Source organism: Fundulus heteroclitus, chromosome 13 (genome assembly GCF_011125445.2).
Source record: "Fundulus heteroclitus isolate FHET01 chromosome 13, MU-UCD_Fhet_4.1, whole genome shotgun sequence".
In the NCBI taxonomy this organism is placed as follows: domain Eukaryota; kingdom Metazoa; phylum Chordata; class Actinopteri; order Cyprinodontiformes; family Fundulidae; genus Fundulus; species Fundulus heteroclitus.
The window spans coordinates 38,289,193-38,307,332 of NC_046373.1; the positions used below are offsets into that span (position 1 = coordinate 38,289,193).

General features: G+C 51.7%; 2 protein-coding genes across 2 annotated transcripts; one reads left to right on the forward strand and one right to left on the reverse strand.

Annotated features, from left to right (window-relative positions):
* The first annotated feature begins 6 nt into the window (after positions 1-6).
* On the forward strand, positions 7-9,315 carry ppt1 (palmitoyl-protein thioesterase 1 (ceroid-lipofuscinosis, neuronal 1, infantile)). Its single transcript, XM_036145694.1, has 10 exons — positions 7-128; positions 1,220-1,341; positions 1,963-2,072; positions 5,726-5,853; positions 5,928-5,998; positions 6,708-6,810; positions 6,881-6,971; positions 7,045-7,143; positions 7,262-7,333; positions 9,064-9,315. Exons 2-10 carry the CDS (start codon positions 1,227-1,229, stop codon positions 9,184-9,186), a joined length of 912 nt encoding a protein of 303 aa, XP_036001587.1. The 5' UTR covers positions 7-128; positions 1,220-1,226; the 3' UTR covers positions 9,187-9,315.
* Positions 9,308-17,587, reverse strand: cap1 (CAP, adenylate cyclase-associated protein 1 (yeast)). Its single transcript, XM_012852196.3, has 13 exons — positions 17,494-17,587; positions 14,955-15,062; positions 14,465-14,565; positions 14,296-14,373; positions 13,776-13,919; positions 13,145-13,230; positions 12,948-13,053; positions 12,603-12,789; positions 12,155-12,342; positions 11,946-12,069; positions 10,797-10,879; positions 10,575-10,718; positions 9,308-9,990 (listed from the first exon to the last, which is right to left on the reverse strand). The coding sequence occupies exons 2-13, from the start codon at positions 15,058-15,060 to the stop codon at positions 9,907-9,909; spliced, it is 1,431 nt and encodes a 476-aa protein (XP_012707650.2). The 5' UTR covers positions 15,061-15,062; positions 17,494-17,587; the 3' UTR covers positions 9,308-9,906.
* Positions 17,588-18,140: the final 553 nt, after the last annotated feature.

Sequence of the window (18,140 nt, forward strand, 5' to 3'; positions counted from 1 at the left end):
TGGCAGAACCTTTAAGCCCTGCTAACGCGGCTAGCTTAGCTTTAGCTGCCTTCTGATTGGCTGTCAGCCCTAAACACAGAAGTCACATGACCTGCAGCCCAACATCAAACAGGAAGCAGAGTCAGGCGGTGAGTCGCGCTTTTTCAGGTTTTATAACACTTTAAACATTATTTAAGTTTAATAAATGAAAGACTGAGATTTTAAAGATATTTCTTATTTATTTAAAGCGCCAGAAGATAAAAGAAACGCTTGTGTTATTAGAAGGAGGGACTTTTGCGGCATTTATTTGCTCTGTTTCGTCATTTAGCTCGTTGGGGCTCATTTAAAACCACGCAGTGAAAGAATGTAGCCTACCATAATAATCTGTGGCTTCTGAAAGGCTCAAACAAACAGAGAAAAGCCCAATCAGACCTTCCTGCCCATTTTATAATGTAATCAAAGCCAGAACAGAGCCAGAAACTGATTAGATATGAAGTTTAAACACAAGACTGAAACTGAAAGAGCTTTAGCTCCTAAATAAAGCTGCCAATCTCTGTCTTATCGGCGTGTTTAGTTAAATCACTCAACGATTTCATTTAACTATACTTAACCTGATTATCTTTTAAATTCAGACAGATGTCAGCCGTTAGAGCTGAACCAATCATTTGTATTGTCCTGTCCCTGCGCGCTATGGGGGCTCATTAGAATAGAATAGAATAATGAGTCGTTTCTGCAGGAAAACTCCCAGCATGGACTGAATCTAAGTTACTGAACTTCCTTCCTATGGCTGGATCATTTATTTCTGTTTAGAAATTGGATCTGTTGATTATTATTAGAATGAAAAGCCAGAGTGGTTCTGGTTCTGGTTCTGGAAGGTCCACTTCAGAAAGCCACCAGTCAGTTTAAGGAACCGTTCTTGATGCTGGCCTCCAGCTCCTTCTGGAGCAGAACGCCTTTCTGGGGCGGCCCACATTCTGAGGAAGGTTCTGCGTAGAACATCCGGACGTATTGTGAACGTTAAAACCTGACGGCTCAGTCAGAACCCTGGGTGGGTCAGAAACATCCCGGTAATAGCATCAACCATTAGATTGTAATAGATGTCAATTAAAAAGAAACCATTAAGCTCATCAGATTCTCTGTTGAGGATTTGTGCGGTTCCACTGTAGGTTCTGAGAACACAGAAGTGGAAGGATGCTGTAGGTTCTCTTCCTGCCAGCAGAACCTCATTCTGGGTTCTCAGTTTCAGGATGGCTGCTGTCCTCTTCTCTCTCCTCCTGGCTGCGCCGGTTCTGCTGGTCTCCTCTGGCCCAGTCCGTGACTCCTCCAACGGAACGGTTCCTCTGGTTCTGTGGCACGGGATGGGTGAGTCTCTAAACACGGGTCAGCGTGTTCTCCGTCATGGTCCTCTGAGGTCAGAACTCTGGTCCTGCATCATGACCTGCAATCATACAGGTTCTGATCCACAGAATCGTCTAACAGTCGCTCTGGTGCCCTTTATACCTGCTGGTCACACTGCAGAACCGGTTCTGGTCCGTTTCTCCTGGTCTGAAGCCGTTTTAATCATGTGTTCTTCAGAAAGCATCTCTTCTTACGTTAGAGCCCGGGGAGTCGGGTCAGTCAGCAGAACCCGGGTTAGGCGGGATCAGAACCGTGAAACACAGCCAGGAAGTAAAACCAGTTTCTGTTCTCCTTGGCAGCAGCGGCTGGACTTCTGTCAGAGAACCGAAAGAGTCCACAGCCACCTTAGAACGTCTGTAATGTGACAGGTACCCGGTCCTACTGGACTGAACAGGTGGGCAGAGGGACCTCTGAGTGGGATTCAAACCCAAGACCTTCCTGCTGGGAGGCAACCTTTCCAGCAACCAGTTCTGGTTCTGTTCTACTACAGTTCTACACGGGTCTGCTTTCCTTGCTGGGAATCTCCCGCAGCTTTAGGAGAACGTGTTCCGGTGTTCCTCCTCAGGTTCTGCTGTGTTCCTCCAGGTGACAACTGCTGCAACCCGCTCAGCATGGGCTCCATCAAGAAGATGGTGGAGCAGGAGGTGCCAGGAATCTACGTGCTCTCTCTGATGATCGGGAAGAACGCGGTGCAGGTACCGGTTCCTCTCAGAACCTCCTGCCTTTACTCAACGTTCATGAAGAAACCAGAACCGAGGGGAAAATGTTGCTCATATCATGGAAACAGAAATATTTAACGTTTCATCAGAATCATAACTGTGGCTTTATCCTGGTTCTGTGCCGGGGTCCAACCGGGTCCAGATCTGATTAGTTCTGTGTCGGTACCGGTTTAGAACCGGACATAAAGCCAGATGATGTAGAAAAAAAGCATGAAATAGAAATCATATTCATCAATATCGATAATTATCAACAAATTCAAAACATTTATTCTAAGTGCTGCCCTGACTATTTTATGCTGTTGCTTAGCAACCTATTTTAGACACAAACACTGAAATCAAACTCAACCCTTCATTCAACCAACTTTTTACCAAAACTGCAGGTTTTTAAAAAACTAAAAAGAACGTGTGCTCTCTGAGCTCTCTGAAGGGGGCGTGGCTTGATTCCTGGGTCTGTGTCGTGATTGGCTGGGAGGATTAATGATGTAATATGGCTAGAATGCATCAGGAAGGAAAACTGTTATTTTATTTTGCTTTTTTTCTGTCATTGTTAAAATATCGTTAGTGAATTATTGTCCAGCCCTGTTTTCATCCTCCTGGCGCTTCCTGCTCTCTGAGTTCTGCAGACGTTCCATCAGAGCGTTCTAGTCTGAGTTCTGCAGACGTTCCATCAGAGCGTTCTAGTCTGAGTTCTGCAGACGTTCTATCAGAGCGTTCCAGTCTGAGGTTCTGCAGACGTTCCATCAGAGCGTTCTAGTCTGAGTTCTGCAGATGTTCCTTCAGAGCGTTCCAGTCTGAGCTCTGCAGACGTTCCTTCAGAGCGTTCTAGTCTGAGTTCTGCAGACGTTCCTTCAGAGCGTTCTAGTCTGAGTTCTGCAGACGTTCCTTCAGAGCGTTCTAGTCTGAGTTCTGCAGACGTTCCATCAGAGCGTTCAAGTCTGAGTTCTGCAGACGTTCTAGTCTGAGTTCTGCAGACGTTCCATCAGAGCGTTCTAGTCTGAGCTCTGCAGACATTCCTTCAGAGCGTTCTAGTCTGAGTTCTGCAGACGTTCCATCAGAGCGTTCCAGTCTGAGTTCTGCAGACGTTCCATCAGAGCGTTCCAGTCTAGTTCTGCAGACGTTCCATCAGAGCGTTCTAGTCTGAGCTCTGCAGACGTTCCATCAGAGCGTTCCAGTCTGAGCTCTGCAGACGTTCCATCAGAGCGTTCTAGTCTGAGTTCTGCAGACGTTCCATGAGAGCGTTCTAGTCTGAGTTCTGCAGACGTTCCATCAGAGCGTTCTAGTCTGAGCTCTGCAGACGTTCCATCAGAGCGTTCTAGTCTGAGCTCTGCAGACGTTCCATCAGAGCGTTCTAGTCTGAGTTCTGCAGACGTTCCATGAGAGCGTTCTAGTCTGAGTTCTGCAGACGTTCCATCAGAGCGTTCTAGTCTGAGCTCTGCAGACGTTCCATCAGAGCGTTCTAGTCTGAGTTCTGCAGACGTTCCATCAGAGCGTTCTAGTCTGAGCTCTGCAAACGTTCCATCAGAGCGTTCTAGTCTGAGTTCTGCAGACGTTCCTTCAGAGCGTTCTAGTCTGAGTTCTGCAGACGTTCCAGTCTGAGTTCTGCAGACGTTCCATCAGAGCGTTCTAATCTGAGCTCTGCAGATGTTCCATCAGAGCGTTCTAGTCTGAGTTCTATATACGTTCCATCAGAGCGTTCTAGTCTGAGCTCTGCAGACGTTCCATCAGAGCGTTCTAGTCTGAGTTCTGCAGACGTTCCATGAGAGCGTTCTAGTCTGAGCTCTGCAGACGTTCCATCAGAGCGTTCTAGTCTGAGTTCTGCAGACGTTCCATCAGAGCGTTCCAGTCTGAGTTCTGCAGACGTTCCATCAGAGCGTTCCAGTCTGCAGACGTTCCATCAGAGCGTTCCAGTCTGCAGACGTTCCATCAGAGCGTTCCAGTCTGAGTTCTGCAGACGTTCCATCAGAGCGTTCTAGTCTGAGCTCTGCAGACGTTCCATCAGAGCGTTCCAGTCTGAGCTCTGCAGACGTTCCATCAGAGCGTTCTAGTCTGAGTTCTGCAGACGTTCCATGAGAGCGTTCTAGTCTGAGTTCTGCAGACGTTCCATCAGAGCGTTCTAGTCTGAGCTCTGCAGACGTTCCATCAGAGCGTTCTAGTCTGAGTTCTGCAGACGTTCCATCAGAGCGTTCTAGTCTTAGTTCTGCAGACGTTCCATCAGAGCGTTCTAGTCTGAGTTCTGCAGGCGTTCTAGTCTGAGCTCTGCAGACGTTCCATCAGAGCGTTCTAGTCTGAGTTCTGCAGACGTTCCATCAGAGCGTTCCAGTCTGCAGACGTTCCATCAGAGCGTTCCAGTCTGAGTTCTGCAGACGTTCCATCAGAGCGTTCCAGTCTAGTTCTGCAGACGTTCCATCAGAGCGTTCTAGTCTGAGCTCTGCAGACGTTCCATCAGAGCGTTCCAGTCTGAGCTCTGCAGACGTTCCATCAGAGCGTTCTAGTCTGAGTTCTGCAGACGTTCCATGAGAGCGTTCTAGTCTGAGCTCTGCAGACGTTCCATCAGAGCGTTCTAGTCTGAGCTCTGCAGACGTTCTAGTCTGAGCTCTGCAGACGTTCTAGTCTTAGTTCTGCAGACGTTCCATCAGAGCGTTCTAGTCTGAGTTCTGCAGACGTTCCATCAGAGCGTTCTAGTCTGAGTTCTGCAGACGTTCTATCAGAGCGTTCTAGTCTTAGTTCTGCAGACGTTCCATCAGAGCGTTCCAGTCTTAGTTCTGCAGACGTTCCATCAGAGCGTTCTAGTCTTAGTTCTGCAGACGTTCCATCAGAGCGTTCTAGTCTTAGTTCTGCAGACGTTCCATCAGAGCGTTCTAGTCTGAGCTCTGCAGACGTTCCATCAGAGCGTTCTAGTCTGAGCTCTGCAGACGTTCCATCAGAGCGTTCTAGTCTGAGCTCTGCAGACGTTCCATCAGAGCGTTCTAGTCTGAGCTCTGCAGACGTTCCATCAGAGCGTTCTAGTCTGAGTTCTGCAGACGTTCCATCAGAGCGTTCTAGTCTTAGTTCTGCAGACGTTCCATCAGAGCGTTCCAGTCTTAGTTCTGCAGACGTTCCATCAGAGCGTTCTAGTCTTAGTTCTGCAGACGTTCCATCAGAGCGTTCTAGTCTGAGTTCTGCAGACGTTCTAGTCTGAGTTCTGCAGACGTTCCATCAGAGCGTTCCAGTCTGAGTTCTGCAGACGTTCCATCAGAGCGTTCCAGTCTTAGTTCTGCAGACGTTCCATCAGAGCGTTCTAGTCTGAGTTCTGCAGACGTGCCTTCAGAGCGTTCCAGTCTGAGTTCTGCAGACGTTCCATCAGAGCGTTCCAGTCTGAGTTCTGCAGACGTTCCATCAGAGCGTTCTAGTCTGAGTTCTGCAGACGTTCCATCAGAGCGTTCCAGTCTGAGTTCTGCAGACGTTCCATCAGAGCGTTCTAGTCTGAGTTCTGCAGACGTTCCATCAGAGCGTTCTAGTCTGAGCTCTGCAGACGTTCCTTCAGAGCGTTCTAGTCTGCAGACGTTCCATCAGAGCGTTCTAGTCTGCAGAGCTCGTTCCTCCGTTAACCTTCAGGCTGACGCCCTCGGTTCTCCTGTTCTCCCCTGCAGGACACGGAGAACGGCTTCTTCCTGGACGTGAACACGCAGGTGTCCCAGGTGTGCAGCCAGCTGGCCCAGGACCAGCAGCTGCAGGCGGGCTACAACGCCATGGGCTTCTCTCAGGGCGCCCAGTTCCTGTACGGCCGCCTCCTCACACACGTCTGTCCACACCAGGACGCCGCCTCTCATTCCTCCTCCTCTGCTCTTCCAGGCGGGCTGTGGCCCAGCGCTGTCCCTCTCCACCAATGAGAACGCTGATCTCCGTCGGCGGGCAGCATCAAGGTGAGCCGGTGAACAAACCCAGAACGTTCCTCTCGTTTCCTCCAGAGAGTTTCACTTCTGCTGCGGCTCGTCAGGACGTTCTGCAGGGATCCGGGACGTTCTGCGCGTTACTGAGCGGAACGGCGAGCTTCGCTCTGACGCCGGAACGCCGCGGCCTGATGACCTCCGTGCCCAGACTGCGCTGGTCCGGACCGACCCGGGTTCTCTGTTGGGTTCTGATCCTAAAACCTCCAGTTCCTCGTTTTCAGGCTTCACTGAATGTTTAAAGTCTGACTTTTAGAATATTTTAAATCTCGCAGAAGACCTGGAGGTTCTGAAGGTTCTGGTGGGTTCATAGTCAGAACATCTCTGATAGGTGAGATGCACTGAGAACATGACGTTAGAGGTTCATCAATGTTCTGATATTGGTTCTTTATCTGGACTGAGCTGGACTTTATCAGCCTGGTTCTGAAGAACATTTACTGATGAGACCGGTCCATTTGGTCCCTGCATGGCTGCAGATTTTACGACCACCTTCTCGGTTCTGCTGCCGTTCCTCGTGTTCTCCAGTCTAGGTTTGGGTTCTTCCAAAACGCTTCCCATCCTGAACAAGCACAGGGCGACAGTGGAAAGGAAGGGCTCATTTTTAACAGGAGGAACCGGCAGCAGAACCAGAGCTGGGTCCCTGTTTCAGCTCCTCTAACTGCTGGTTCTGGTTCTGAACGCCCAGGTGTGTACGGGCTGCCCAGGTGTCCTGGTGAGAGCTCCCACATCTGCGACATGATCCGTGAAGCTCTGAACCGAGGCGCCTACAGCGACCTGGTCCAGAAACAGTGAGTGAGCCGGCGCCGCCGTCCGGGTTCTGACCCGCTGCTCTGTGTGACCGTGTGTTTGTGTCGGCAGCCTCGTTCAGGCCCAGTACTGGCACGACCCGCTCAACGACCACCTGTACAAGAAGCACAGCCTGTTCCTGGCCGACATCAACCAGGAGCGGGTCAGAACCATCAGCAGAACCGTCTGACCCAGCGCTCCTCGGGTCCAGAGACTCACCTCCGTCTGTGTTTCAGGCCGTCAACGAGACGTACCGCAAGAACCTGCAGCGGCTGGAGAAGTTCGTCATGGTGAAGTTCCTGCAGGACACCGTGGTGGATCCGGTTGACACCGAGGTACCTGATCCTGGTTCCGCCCGGCGTGCGAGAACCTGCAGACTGATCCTGGTTCCGCCCGGCGTGTGAGAACCTGCAGGCGGAGGTGATGAAGCTGCATCTGTGTGTCTCTCTGCAGTGGTTCGGGTTCCTGAAGACGGGCCAGGCCAAGGAGACCGAGACTCTGCAGGAGAGCGTTCTCTACAAAGAGGTAACCTTGGAGACCCAAGCTCAGGTTCTCCCTGAAGGAGAACCAAGCTCAGGTTCTCCCTGAAGAAGGAGAACCACTTCCTGGAGCTTCAGCTGTGGTTCTCAGCGCTCTGCTGCCTCCTGCTGGTGCTGCTCTGAAACTGCAGCTTCCAGGAAACCACATCTACTGAATCAGAGATTCTTTTAGCTTCTTCTCAGCTGAACTTTTTAAAGCACATTCCTAAAATGTTTTCTGATAAAGCGTTCCCCTTCCCAGGGGCGGTTCTAGACCAAATTTACCAGGGGGGCCAAGGTGGGGCCAGTGTTTTTTCACAGGGGCACAGAACAAAAACATTTAAAAACAATAAAATGGCAATATTCAACTGTGTAATAATATTAAGTCGGCCACTTGTGGCTCTGGAACTGCAGGTTTCAGACCTGAAATATGCAGCTAAACGTGAAACATCTTAAGTTTTAAATTCTTTTTGGAGTAAAGCTATATAGGTAAAAAATAATATTGGTCAAAGTGACCAATTGGTTATGGTTTCTTTGCCATTGCAAATAATTATGAGAAGTTTATTTAACATCATGCTTTTAGTACAGGGGCCATAACAGGGGCCAGGGCCATTTCTACAGGGGCATGGGCCCCTATTGGCCCCTGGCTAGAACCGCCCCTGCCCCTTTCTCCCTACAAACAAGTCCATCAGAACCGGGTCGTCTCCAACAAGGAGAACAGCCCAGTCCAGCAGCTGGACCTCCTCTTCCTCAGCCAGGCCTCTAGGATCTGGTCTCCATGGTCTTGGTGGAAAATGCTGGACGTTCCTGGAGAAGATGTGGTCCTGAAGGCAGCAGATGTTGCTCTAGAACCTCTGCTGGACTTTCCTGCTTCAATGCTGCCATCAGAGGAGAGGAGATGATCCAAAGCCAGACCGTGATCCAACCTCCTACCATCACAGAGCCTGGCTGCAGGGACCGGTTCCTCCACCAAACACCTGGAGAACTGGTCCATCTGGTCCATGATGGTCCATCCCAGAAGCCTCTGAGCTCAGAGAAACTGACTCCTCTGGATGAAGGTTCTCCAGAACAATCTCTGGTCCCTGATGTTCTATCAGCTGGTGCTGGATGACAGTTCTGGATCCAGAACCATCTGGAGGACCAGAGATCACTGCTGTCCAGCTGCATTCTTTAGTTTCATGAGGTTCTGCTCTGCAGCAGGAGGACCATGAAGATCCTTCCTGGTCTTCTGTGAGGAACGTTCTTAGTTCAGTCATCTCCTGCTGCCTGGTTTACTCTTTATTCCTCTAAATCTGTTGCAGCCTGAGCTGCAGTGAACATGAGGATAAATAACATCTCCTCTGAAGCAAAGAGGAACCATGTTCCCTTTAACGTTCTCTGGTTCAGGTCTGGCTTCTCTCAGGTCTGCAGGAGGTCAGGACTTCAGTAATGAGAACGTTGCTCCAGTTTGGTGGTGATGGAGTTGAACTCAAGCTCTGGTCCAACCTTTGGTCCTGAGAAGACCCAAAGGAACCTGACGGTGGACACCAGCTGCTGGGATGAGCTTCTTCTGTGGGTGACCAGGCTCTGAGGAGAGGAGCTCCATCTGGGGAGGCTGGAGTAGAGCTGCTGCTCCTCTCCATCGGCTCCTCTGAGGATCTTCTAGCAGGGGCTGCAGAGCGTTGCTGGTTTTGATGACCTGACATGTGGCAGATGTTTTTTTGCAGAACTCTGAATCAGATGTTCCTGTTTCTGCAGGACCGTCTGGGTCTGGCTGCCATGGATAAAGCTCAGAAGCTGGTGTTCCTCTCCACGGAGGGGGACCACCTGCAGTTCACCAGAGAGTGGTTCACCGCCAACCTGCTGCCATTCCTCAGGTAGACCTGCAGGCGGCGCTGCAGCACCAACTCCTTCCTTTGCACTGAGCTTCCTGCACGGCTCCCAGCCTGCTCTGCACATTTAACTGCTTCTGTAAACTTTTAACCAATAAAGACAAACTTCCTGGTGTTATTGCAACGTTTTAATGACTCAGCACTGATGAAAACATTTCAGTTTGGACCCAAAAATAAAGAAAAGTCAGAGCACATCTTTACAGATCTGATTACAGACTTCCAGGTGAAAAGGTGCAGCTTTCCGTCGGGGAATGTTTCTAACACTCAGGAATGTCAGGGGGGGTGGAGGGAAAACCTGGAGCTCTAACTGTTCCCGGCTCACTTGGATTGCTTAAACCTTATTTAACTCAGCAGCAGAGGCGAAATGATGCTTTTGGTCTGTTTTCTAAGTGCCTTAACTGGAAATTGCATAATAGTGAAACAGGAACCTGGAAAAGGAGGAAACATCCTGACAGAGGCGGCTGATTGGCTGCTGAGAATCTAATCTATGCTCTCACTTTAGCTGTTTCGCTGCTGATTGGCTGGAGGATCTGCTCCAAAGCACGAGCAGCCCTCTCATTGGCTAATGAAGGGTCAGCTGCAGCTGTGATTGGCTGATAAGGAGGCAGGGGGCGGGGTTAACTCATGAGGTCTGATCTCAGTCTACAGTGTGACGTTAGCTGGTGGGCGGGGTCAGTCGTCGGCGAGGAGGAGGAAGAGGAGGAGCCGTCTATCCAGCAATCTCTGTTGCCGTGGTGACGAGCTTCTGGCCATCCCAGACGGTCTTGAACTGCTCGGGAACGGGAAGCTCCGTCTGAGGGAAGAAGGGGAACGTTAGGCGGAACCAGCTGGGAGTTTCAGGCCCAGATTAACATTTATTAATCTATTAATCTAACGGGCAGAAAATCTGCTCAACGCTGATTTAGAAAAATCATATTTTCCCCTTTTAGAAACAGAAATGCTTTAAAATACGATTAAAAGCCGTTAATGGTGAGTTCCAGCTCCTCGTCTTGGTATGAGGAGCAGAAAACATTTTCCCTCTAGATGTTTATCTGAGTGTCAGAAGATTCAGGAAATGTTGGTTTTGGGTCAGAACTCGGTTCTGTCCTCTGATCCAGAACAAAGAGCCCAACGTCTGATTCCCTTCGTTAACCTTTAGGCTCGTTAAATGATGTGAAAAGGCTGAATTCAGATTTACGATCAGCTGTTGGGAGTCGACTCCCAACAGCTGCCTCAGAACATCTGCACTGCAGCATCCTCCCTGACTCCAGGTAACATCCTGGCTGCTCAGACGTAGTCCGCCTGACCCCGTCTCTAAGGAGACCTTCCTTTATCCTGAACCTACAGGAACCCACTAGAACCATCATGTCTGACCGGACCGTGCTCTGAGTTACTCACAAACTCTCCGTCCTTGTTGGGAACCAGGATGTTCATCTCGGAGCTCTTGGCGCTGATGATCTCGCAGCTCAGGGAGTCCTGGCTCAGGTAGACATGGCAGCCGTCGGTCTTGTTGATGGAGATGGTGGGGATCTTCCCCATGACCTGCAGACAGACGGAGCAACAGGAGGCGGTCAGCAGCTGATCACGCCGCCGCCGTGATCAGGACGCACCTGTACGCACCTGGACCTTCACGTCCCTGCAGTTGATGACCTCCACGATGCCGACCACGTCGTCAAACACCAGACCCATCTTCTTACAGTTGTCTGATGGAGACAGCAGCGTGAAGATGTCACAGACCAGCATTCATCTCCCTAACAGAGCCAGGCTCAGACGGGCCTGCTGCAGACGACTGGACCATCGGTACCGGTCCTAACGCCGTCTGGGTCGGCTGAGTCTTTCAGCCAATCAAACGCACCGAATCGCTGCTGAGACTGAAGCAAACGCTGCGTATTATTTCTTCACATTAAGCCTGCTGGTACGAGCTGCTGAGAGGCAAATCTGGGACGTTCAGGAAGCTTCGAGTGTTTGAGAGCCAACTGAGTTCTACTGGCCTTCACAAGTTTACCTTAAAAATGGTAACTTATATCTGGGTTACGCTGCATGTGAGCTGTGTTGCATCTGTACATGAAACGCTGGCTGCAGCCATGCTGTAGTGTCTGTATTTGGCCACATGATGGCGCCAAAGCTGCGTTTCTGCTTACAGAACTTCACTGAAACGCTCAGTTTGAGTTCTGGCATCGGCTACTTGAGTTATTTCTATTATGTTGGGAAATGTATTATTATTATTATTATTATTATTATTATTATTATTATTATTATTATTATTATTAATAATAATAAATTGGCTTTGTAATGCACTTTACCAAAGTGCTACATTGTAAAACAGGTAAGTGCTAAATAAAAAACACATGGAGAGCATGACTGAGAACGAAAGTTAAAACAGAATTCTGGCGTCTCGGCACCGTGAAGATTTACAGATTTTCTTTCTCCACTGTTTTTAGAACTTTAGATCTTAATATTCTGATGGATACAGAGTTCTGGCACCAGGAGGTCCAGTACAGGTTCTGGTTTGCCGTCTGACCTGCAGACCGGTTCCGTTAACGGGTCACAGGATTTAATCTGAAAGGTTTTCTATCCAACAGCCAGCAGGGGGCGCAGCCTCGGCAGACGGCCAGGAAATAAAGGGAGGAAGTTGGATTCTGACAGAGTTATAACATGTCTGAGGAAAATGTGACTAATTTAACCTTTAAAGTTTGTTTCTGGCTGAATTCCTGCGCCGGCTGTAGGAAATTAAAGCAAAAGTTTATTTTTTTCCTGCTGAGCACTTACCGATGGTGATGGAGTTGATTTTGCCTTTGACCTGCAGGGTGCTCTGGTTGCACTTGTAGGCGTAAACCACCTGCTTCAGCTCCGTGTTGCTGATCACCAGACCCTGAGCGCCCTCCTGGTTCTCCTGTTCTCCGAGGAACCACACGTCACCGGGTCACACAGCAGTTACAGGCCCAAACGGGTCAAAGCCATCAGAACCGGCACCTCACCACTTTCCACTTCTTTCCCTCCAGCTCCAGCACGGGAGGCAGCGCGCGGCTCGGCGCCGCCGCCGCAGCGGGGCGGGGGGCCGAGGCGAACGGTTTGGGTCCGGAGCGCACCGGCGCCGCCGGGCCGCCCTGACTCCGCAGACCCGGGTTCTTGTGGGTCTTCTGGTCGTCGCTGACGTGCTTCAGGCCTGAAAGGAGCGAAAAACTTCCAGATTATTGGTTTTTATAAAGGTTTAAAAATCTGAGTTTTTATTTCTGCAGGAATCATTTTCACTAAAAACATTTCAAATCATATCAGGATACTTGAATCAATTTAGGGGGAAAAATGCAGGGAATGAGTTTAGATTTTAATGCATTTCAACATTTTTCACTCTGCTGCCGTTTTCTAATTTAGAAAAATGCATCAAACGTGAGAACGGAGCGGAGAAGAAGCCGGGCGGCCTCCTACCTCTGGTGATGTCGGCGCCCTGGTTGATGGCGGCGAACAGGGCGTTACGGGTGCCGGCGCCGCCGTCGCCACCGACTCCAGGGGTTCCACTCAGATCCTCGGGTGGAGGAGGCGGTCCAGGGGGAGGAGGAGGACATCCACCTGCAGGAGCGCTGGGCGGAGCTCCGGAGGCCGAGGCGACGGGACCCTGAGGGGCGGACAGACGGCCAGATAAACACGCGGCGGTTCTCAGAGCGCGGTTCTGTACGGTTCTCAGAGCGCGGTTCTGTACGGTTCTCAGAGTGCGGTTCTCAGAGTGCGGTTCTGTGCGGTTCTGCACGGTTCTGCGCGGTTCTGGTGACTCACGGTTTTACTCCAGGTCAGGCCGGTGGTGTGGTGCTGCTTGATGTAGTTCTGCAGCTCGGTCCAGATGGAGACGTACGCCTTCACCCAGTCCACGTGTGTCTTGTCCCTGTGAGGACGAGAAGAGGAGCAAGTTCTTCCAGCTTCACCTTCTCAGGACAACTTCCTGTCCAGACAGGAAACAGGAAGTAACTACTGACTTGTCCTTGTAGTCCTTGAGCACTCGGTTGGTGTAGAACATGGCGGCGTCCTGCATCTCCTTGACGAAGGGAGCCGGCTTAGGAGCCTGAGACATGAAGGCATGAGCAGGAGTTAGAGGACACGGCTCCACAGAACCAGAGTCCATCAGACAAAAGTTCTGGAGCCGCCGAACCCGACCCGGCAGAACCAGGCACCCTGGTGACGGCGGATTTTACATCTCAGTCCGTTCCCTGAGATTATGTCTGGATAATCTGAATTATTAAGACTTTATCTCTGCAGAATGATAAAAAACTTTAACTTGTTACGGAGAAGAACCTCCTGGTTGATCCGTTTGGGTCGGTTAGAGGAACCGTTGCTACAAACTAAGTTTAAATAAACAGCTTTCAGTCAGATAATTAATTTCTGCAGATTAAAACTAAAACGTGAATTAGACGTTTAGGAAACCTCCGTCAGACACCTGTGGAGATATTTAGCTTTAATTGTTTTTATCGTTAGCTGGAGCCAGAAGGTTAGGCGGTGAACTGTGAACACGAATCAGTTCTTTTCAGCCAGAACCGGTTCTGAACCGGGTCCAGAACCGGTTCTGAACCGGGTCCAGAACCGGTTCTGGAGGATAATCCGGGGTTCTACCATGGCCACCCATCCCAGGGCGGGGACGCTCTCGCTGACGGCAGACAGGTGGTTGAAGAGCGGCGAGGTCCGGTTCTGCTCCCGGTACGCCTGGACCTGCTGGATGGCCTTGGAGACGGGATCCAGGAGGCCCGTCAGAACCGCCTGGAGGAAACGACATGAAGGACCCATCAGTAACCCAGGCCCGGTTTCTGCTGCAGAAACTGGAGCTGGTTCTGCTTCAGACGACTCTGCTGCTCAGACTGAACCGGACGCCATGGATCAGAACATCTTTCTACCAGAACCAATCAGAGCCTTTTTTTGGGTCCAGAAGCTCGGGTTCTGGTGGACCAGTCAAAGGTTCTGAATGGATGGGCTCAGACTGAAGCTCTGAAGGTTCAAACAGAACCCCAGACCCGACTTTAAAACGGGTCAAACGGGTCCAAAGTCTCGCAGCAGAGTTTGGGTCAACCTGAAGACGAGCCAGCGCCTTCCCACTGCAGAGCGGAGCGTAACTGGACCGGGGCGGTTCTGGACTCACGTCTGAGGGCTTCTGGGAGGAGGAGGCGGTGGCGAGGAGCCGCCTCTGGCTGGAGAACGCCTGCTTCATCATGTCGGCCTGCAGAGGAGGCAGAACACAGCTGGTGACGCCCCGTTAGCTACCGGGTCAGAACCTGACCCAGCAGAACCTGCTGAGGAGGCGGACCTACGTGTTTCTGGACGTCTCCTCCGATCTTCTGGCTGAGGGCCACGTACTGCGCCACGGGTCCGTTGATGATGTCATCGTACGCCTCGACGAACGCCGCCACGGCTGAGGAGGAAACAGAAGCGACCAGAATCAGAACCAAGCAGACGGGTTCTGCTGGTCCAGCACTCTTCACACGATCCAAAGGGTTCTGGAGCAGTTCTCCAGGGTTCCTGAAGGTCTTTAAGAGCTTTTTCTGCTGCTTCATTCAGATTTAGACAGAAGGTCCAAAACTTAAAGGATTGTGTTGAAACAGAACCGGTTTTAATTGGACCTCCGGATTCTCATTTTGTTCTGGTCCATTTTCAGGACTGAAACCAGGAGACCAAAGAACCTTCAGAGAACCTGGAGAACTGAGGTCCAGAGCAGCTCCACAGTGGATCTCAGGAAGGAAAACAGCAGCAGAACCGGTCTGGGTCAGCGGGCCCGGTGTAGCAGAACAGCATCAGGGTTACCTCCCCCAGCAGAACCTCCGGCACCGGCCCCTGGGCCCGACACGGCCTCCAGACGGCCAACCGCCACCTCCAGTCGCTCCACCAGACTTGCCAACTCTGCTGCCATACCTGCAGGGAGACCAGACACAATTAGAGGTTCTGGATCGTTTGGACCCGTCCTAGAAAAGCATCTGCAGAGGAAGTTCTGGTCCTCAGGTGAAGAACGCCTCCATCAGGATATTCACTGAACCAACGCGTTCTCTTCTTCCTGCGGTTCTGACCCGGCTGGCAGCGGTTCCGACCCGGCTGGCAGCCGGTGTTCTGAGGACAGATTTAACTCCAAATCCATCCAGAACCAGCAGCTGCGGGTCGGGTTTGGATCAGCCTGATATGCGTGTCTGCAGCTCGTTAACCGGCGGGCTGAGCTCTTAACGAGCTGCAGCTCGTTAAGAGCTCAGCCCGCCTGCAGACTTTCCAAAACAGCCGACCCAGACGGCGCTGCGGCTAAAACCCCTGATCTGGGCCCGGCGCCGAGGTCCGATTCACACAGAACCAGCAGCAAGATGCAGATAAACAGGCAGGTCAGGAAAACAGAATTTCTGGACGGGTCCACCTCTGTTCAGAACCATCTGCAGCCAAAGGAACCCGTAACAGAACATACCAGAGTTACTTTGTTCTGGAGTTTGGGTTTGGACTGAACAGGACCAGAAAAACATGGATGTCTCCCAGTAACAACCAGAACCATCAGAACCATGTGGTCCAGTTCACTTTGCAGCGCGGCATGTACGATCCAGAGTGTCCCAGCTCTGCAGAATTATGACCCAGGTTCTGTGACCGGTTCTGGTTCTGTCCTCCTGCAGGTTGAAAATGTTCTGGATCTTCTTAGCTGCAGCTAAACGTCCCTTTGGGCCCGGTGGGGTCCAAACTGCTCCCCGTTTAACCGGGCCGACGGAACCTTTGACGGGTTCTGGAGAGACGGTTCTTCATTCCAGTTAGAAATCAGGAAAATGCTGCAGAGCCTCCAGGATTCGGGTCCGATTGGTTCCGGTTCTGCCTTCTAGTCCAATTTCACATCAATAAAATGGCTTCAGTTGACCCAAACACTCCAGAACCGGGTCGGGCTACATGCAGCATCCCTCCAGAACCTCACCTGGAGATTCCCAGGAAAGCCGGTCTGGCTGAGACGGTTCTGAGGTGAACCGGGTCACTAAGGCAGAACCAGGAACAGTCTTTGCCAGAACTTTCTGGCTGAGTCCAAAAGTTCCTCAGAAAACCTGAGCAGCTGCTTTTCAGAACAATCTGAACAGACAGAAGTCCAGACCGGGTCGGTTTCTGCACATCAGAACCTTGGTCTGGCCCGTTTACCTGTCCGGTGGGTTCTGCAGCCTCAGCGGTACCAGATGGAGACGCTTCCAGCTGCAGCAGAACCAGCCCAGACCTGCCGGCACCATGAATGCGGACCTGAGAGGAACTCCTGGGTTAAAGTCCAGCCCTGAAGGCTTTGGGCGGGGCGGCTCCTTTACCTGCAGAGCGCAGCACTTCCTGCTTCCAGAGACTCACCTGCAGCGAGGCGGGGCCTGCAGGAAGTGGACCTGAAGCTGCTGCAGCGACCCGTTCCTCAGCTGAGAGCGAGATCCAAACATCAGAACCAGAACGGTTCCCTGAGACTAAAGCAGCTGAGCTGCAGGAAGCAGAACCGCAGGAAGCAGAACCGCAGGTTGATCACCTGGATAAACACGACACAAGGCCCAGAACCTCAGACTCTGATCCCAGCATCCATCAACTGGACCCAGAACCGCCTGCAGAGATCCTCTGGCCCGTCTTGGTTCTGCCGGATCTGTGAGCGTTAACCAGGTCTGACTGTTCCAGGACTCACCTGGTTTCTCACAGCAGCCAGGTGTTTACCTGCGGCCCAGAGAGGCCGGTTCGGTTCGGTTCGGGCGAGTGGGTCAGGTCCGGTTCTGCAGCTTCTAGTCTTAAAAACGTGTCCCGGTCCCGGAGGGACACACGCAGACCCCTCACCTGAAGCACAGGTGGGCAGCCAATCACGTCCAGGCTGCTGACGTCATTAATGAGCTCTGTCTCTGAGGCTAAAGCTAAGCTAACAGCTCACATCTGCGGACCCAAAGCTTCAGAACACCACGGAACCACTGGGTCACCGGAGACCCGGCATGTGTGAGCAGCACCGTTAGCTTTGTGCGGGATGCCGGAACCAGAACCGGAACCAGAACCAGCCTGAAAACAGAACCGCTGCAGCCGAGATGGAGACAAATAAACGGCTTTAAACAAATCACAACACCCATCCAGATGAGCCGGTTCTGTTGGGAACGTTCATGCTAAATGCGTCAGAACCGAGCCGGTGCGACCGAGCCGGTTCGGTAACGGGGACGGTCCAAACAAGCCGGAGGATGTGTTTTCCGGGTTGCTCCCCGCCCTGAGGTTCCCGGTTCCTCCGTCCGTTTCTCCGGGTCCGACCGGCCGCTCCCGGCCCGCTTCCGCCCCCCTCCTTCCTCCTTCCCCCTTCCCCAGAACCGGCGAACCGAGCCCCGGTCCGGCCTACCTGCTAAGCGGGTCGAGCAGTGATTCGGTCCGTGTTCCGTCGCAGGGAGAGCAGGCTGCAGAGCTTGGCTGGGTCTTCCTGGGTGTCGCTGAATTTACCCAGCTGCCACCGCGCCTGGTTCCGCCCTCCTTCTCACTAATTCCTTTGCCATATAAGGAGCGCGAAGGCAGAGGGCAGCCGAACCCGACCGGAACCGCCGCTTTCCTCCCCCACCGCCCCGCAGCCGGCCTGACAGCAGGAAGCAGAAGTTTCATCTTCTCTCTACTGCGGCGCTGCCACGGTTGCTGGTGCAAAACCCGCACATGTGTAAGAACATGCTGAAGCATCTGCCGCATAACGGAGGCAGAGGCCTGGGTGGAGGTGTGGAGGAGGAGGGAGTCAGGTGAAGCTGCAGGAGTCTCAGGTGAAGCAGAGGAGTCACCATTATCCTGAAACATCAAAGACTGCTGAGAGGAAATTATCCATTCTAGGCAAAGAACATCAAATTATGTTCCATCAACAAAACAGTTTCCTCCTAAAACAGGAAGTCATCAGAAAAGCAGCAGAGCAACAGGATGTGACCACAGTCTAACCTAAGGTGGACATTTCCGGTCTGATGGTGAATCTCTAGCAGCAGGATGGATGAAGGCTCTCAGAAGGTCATTTCC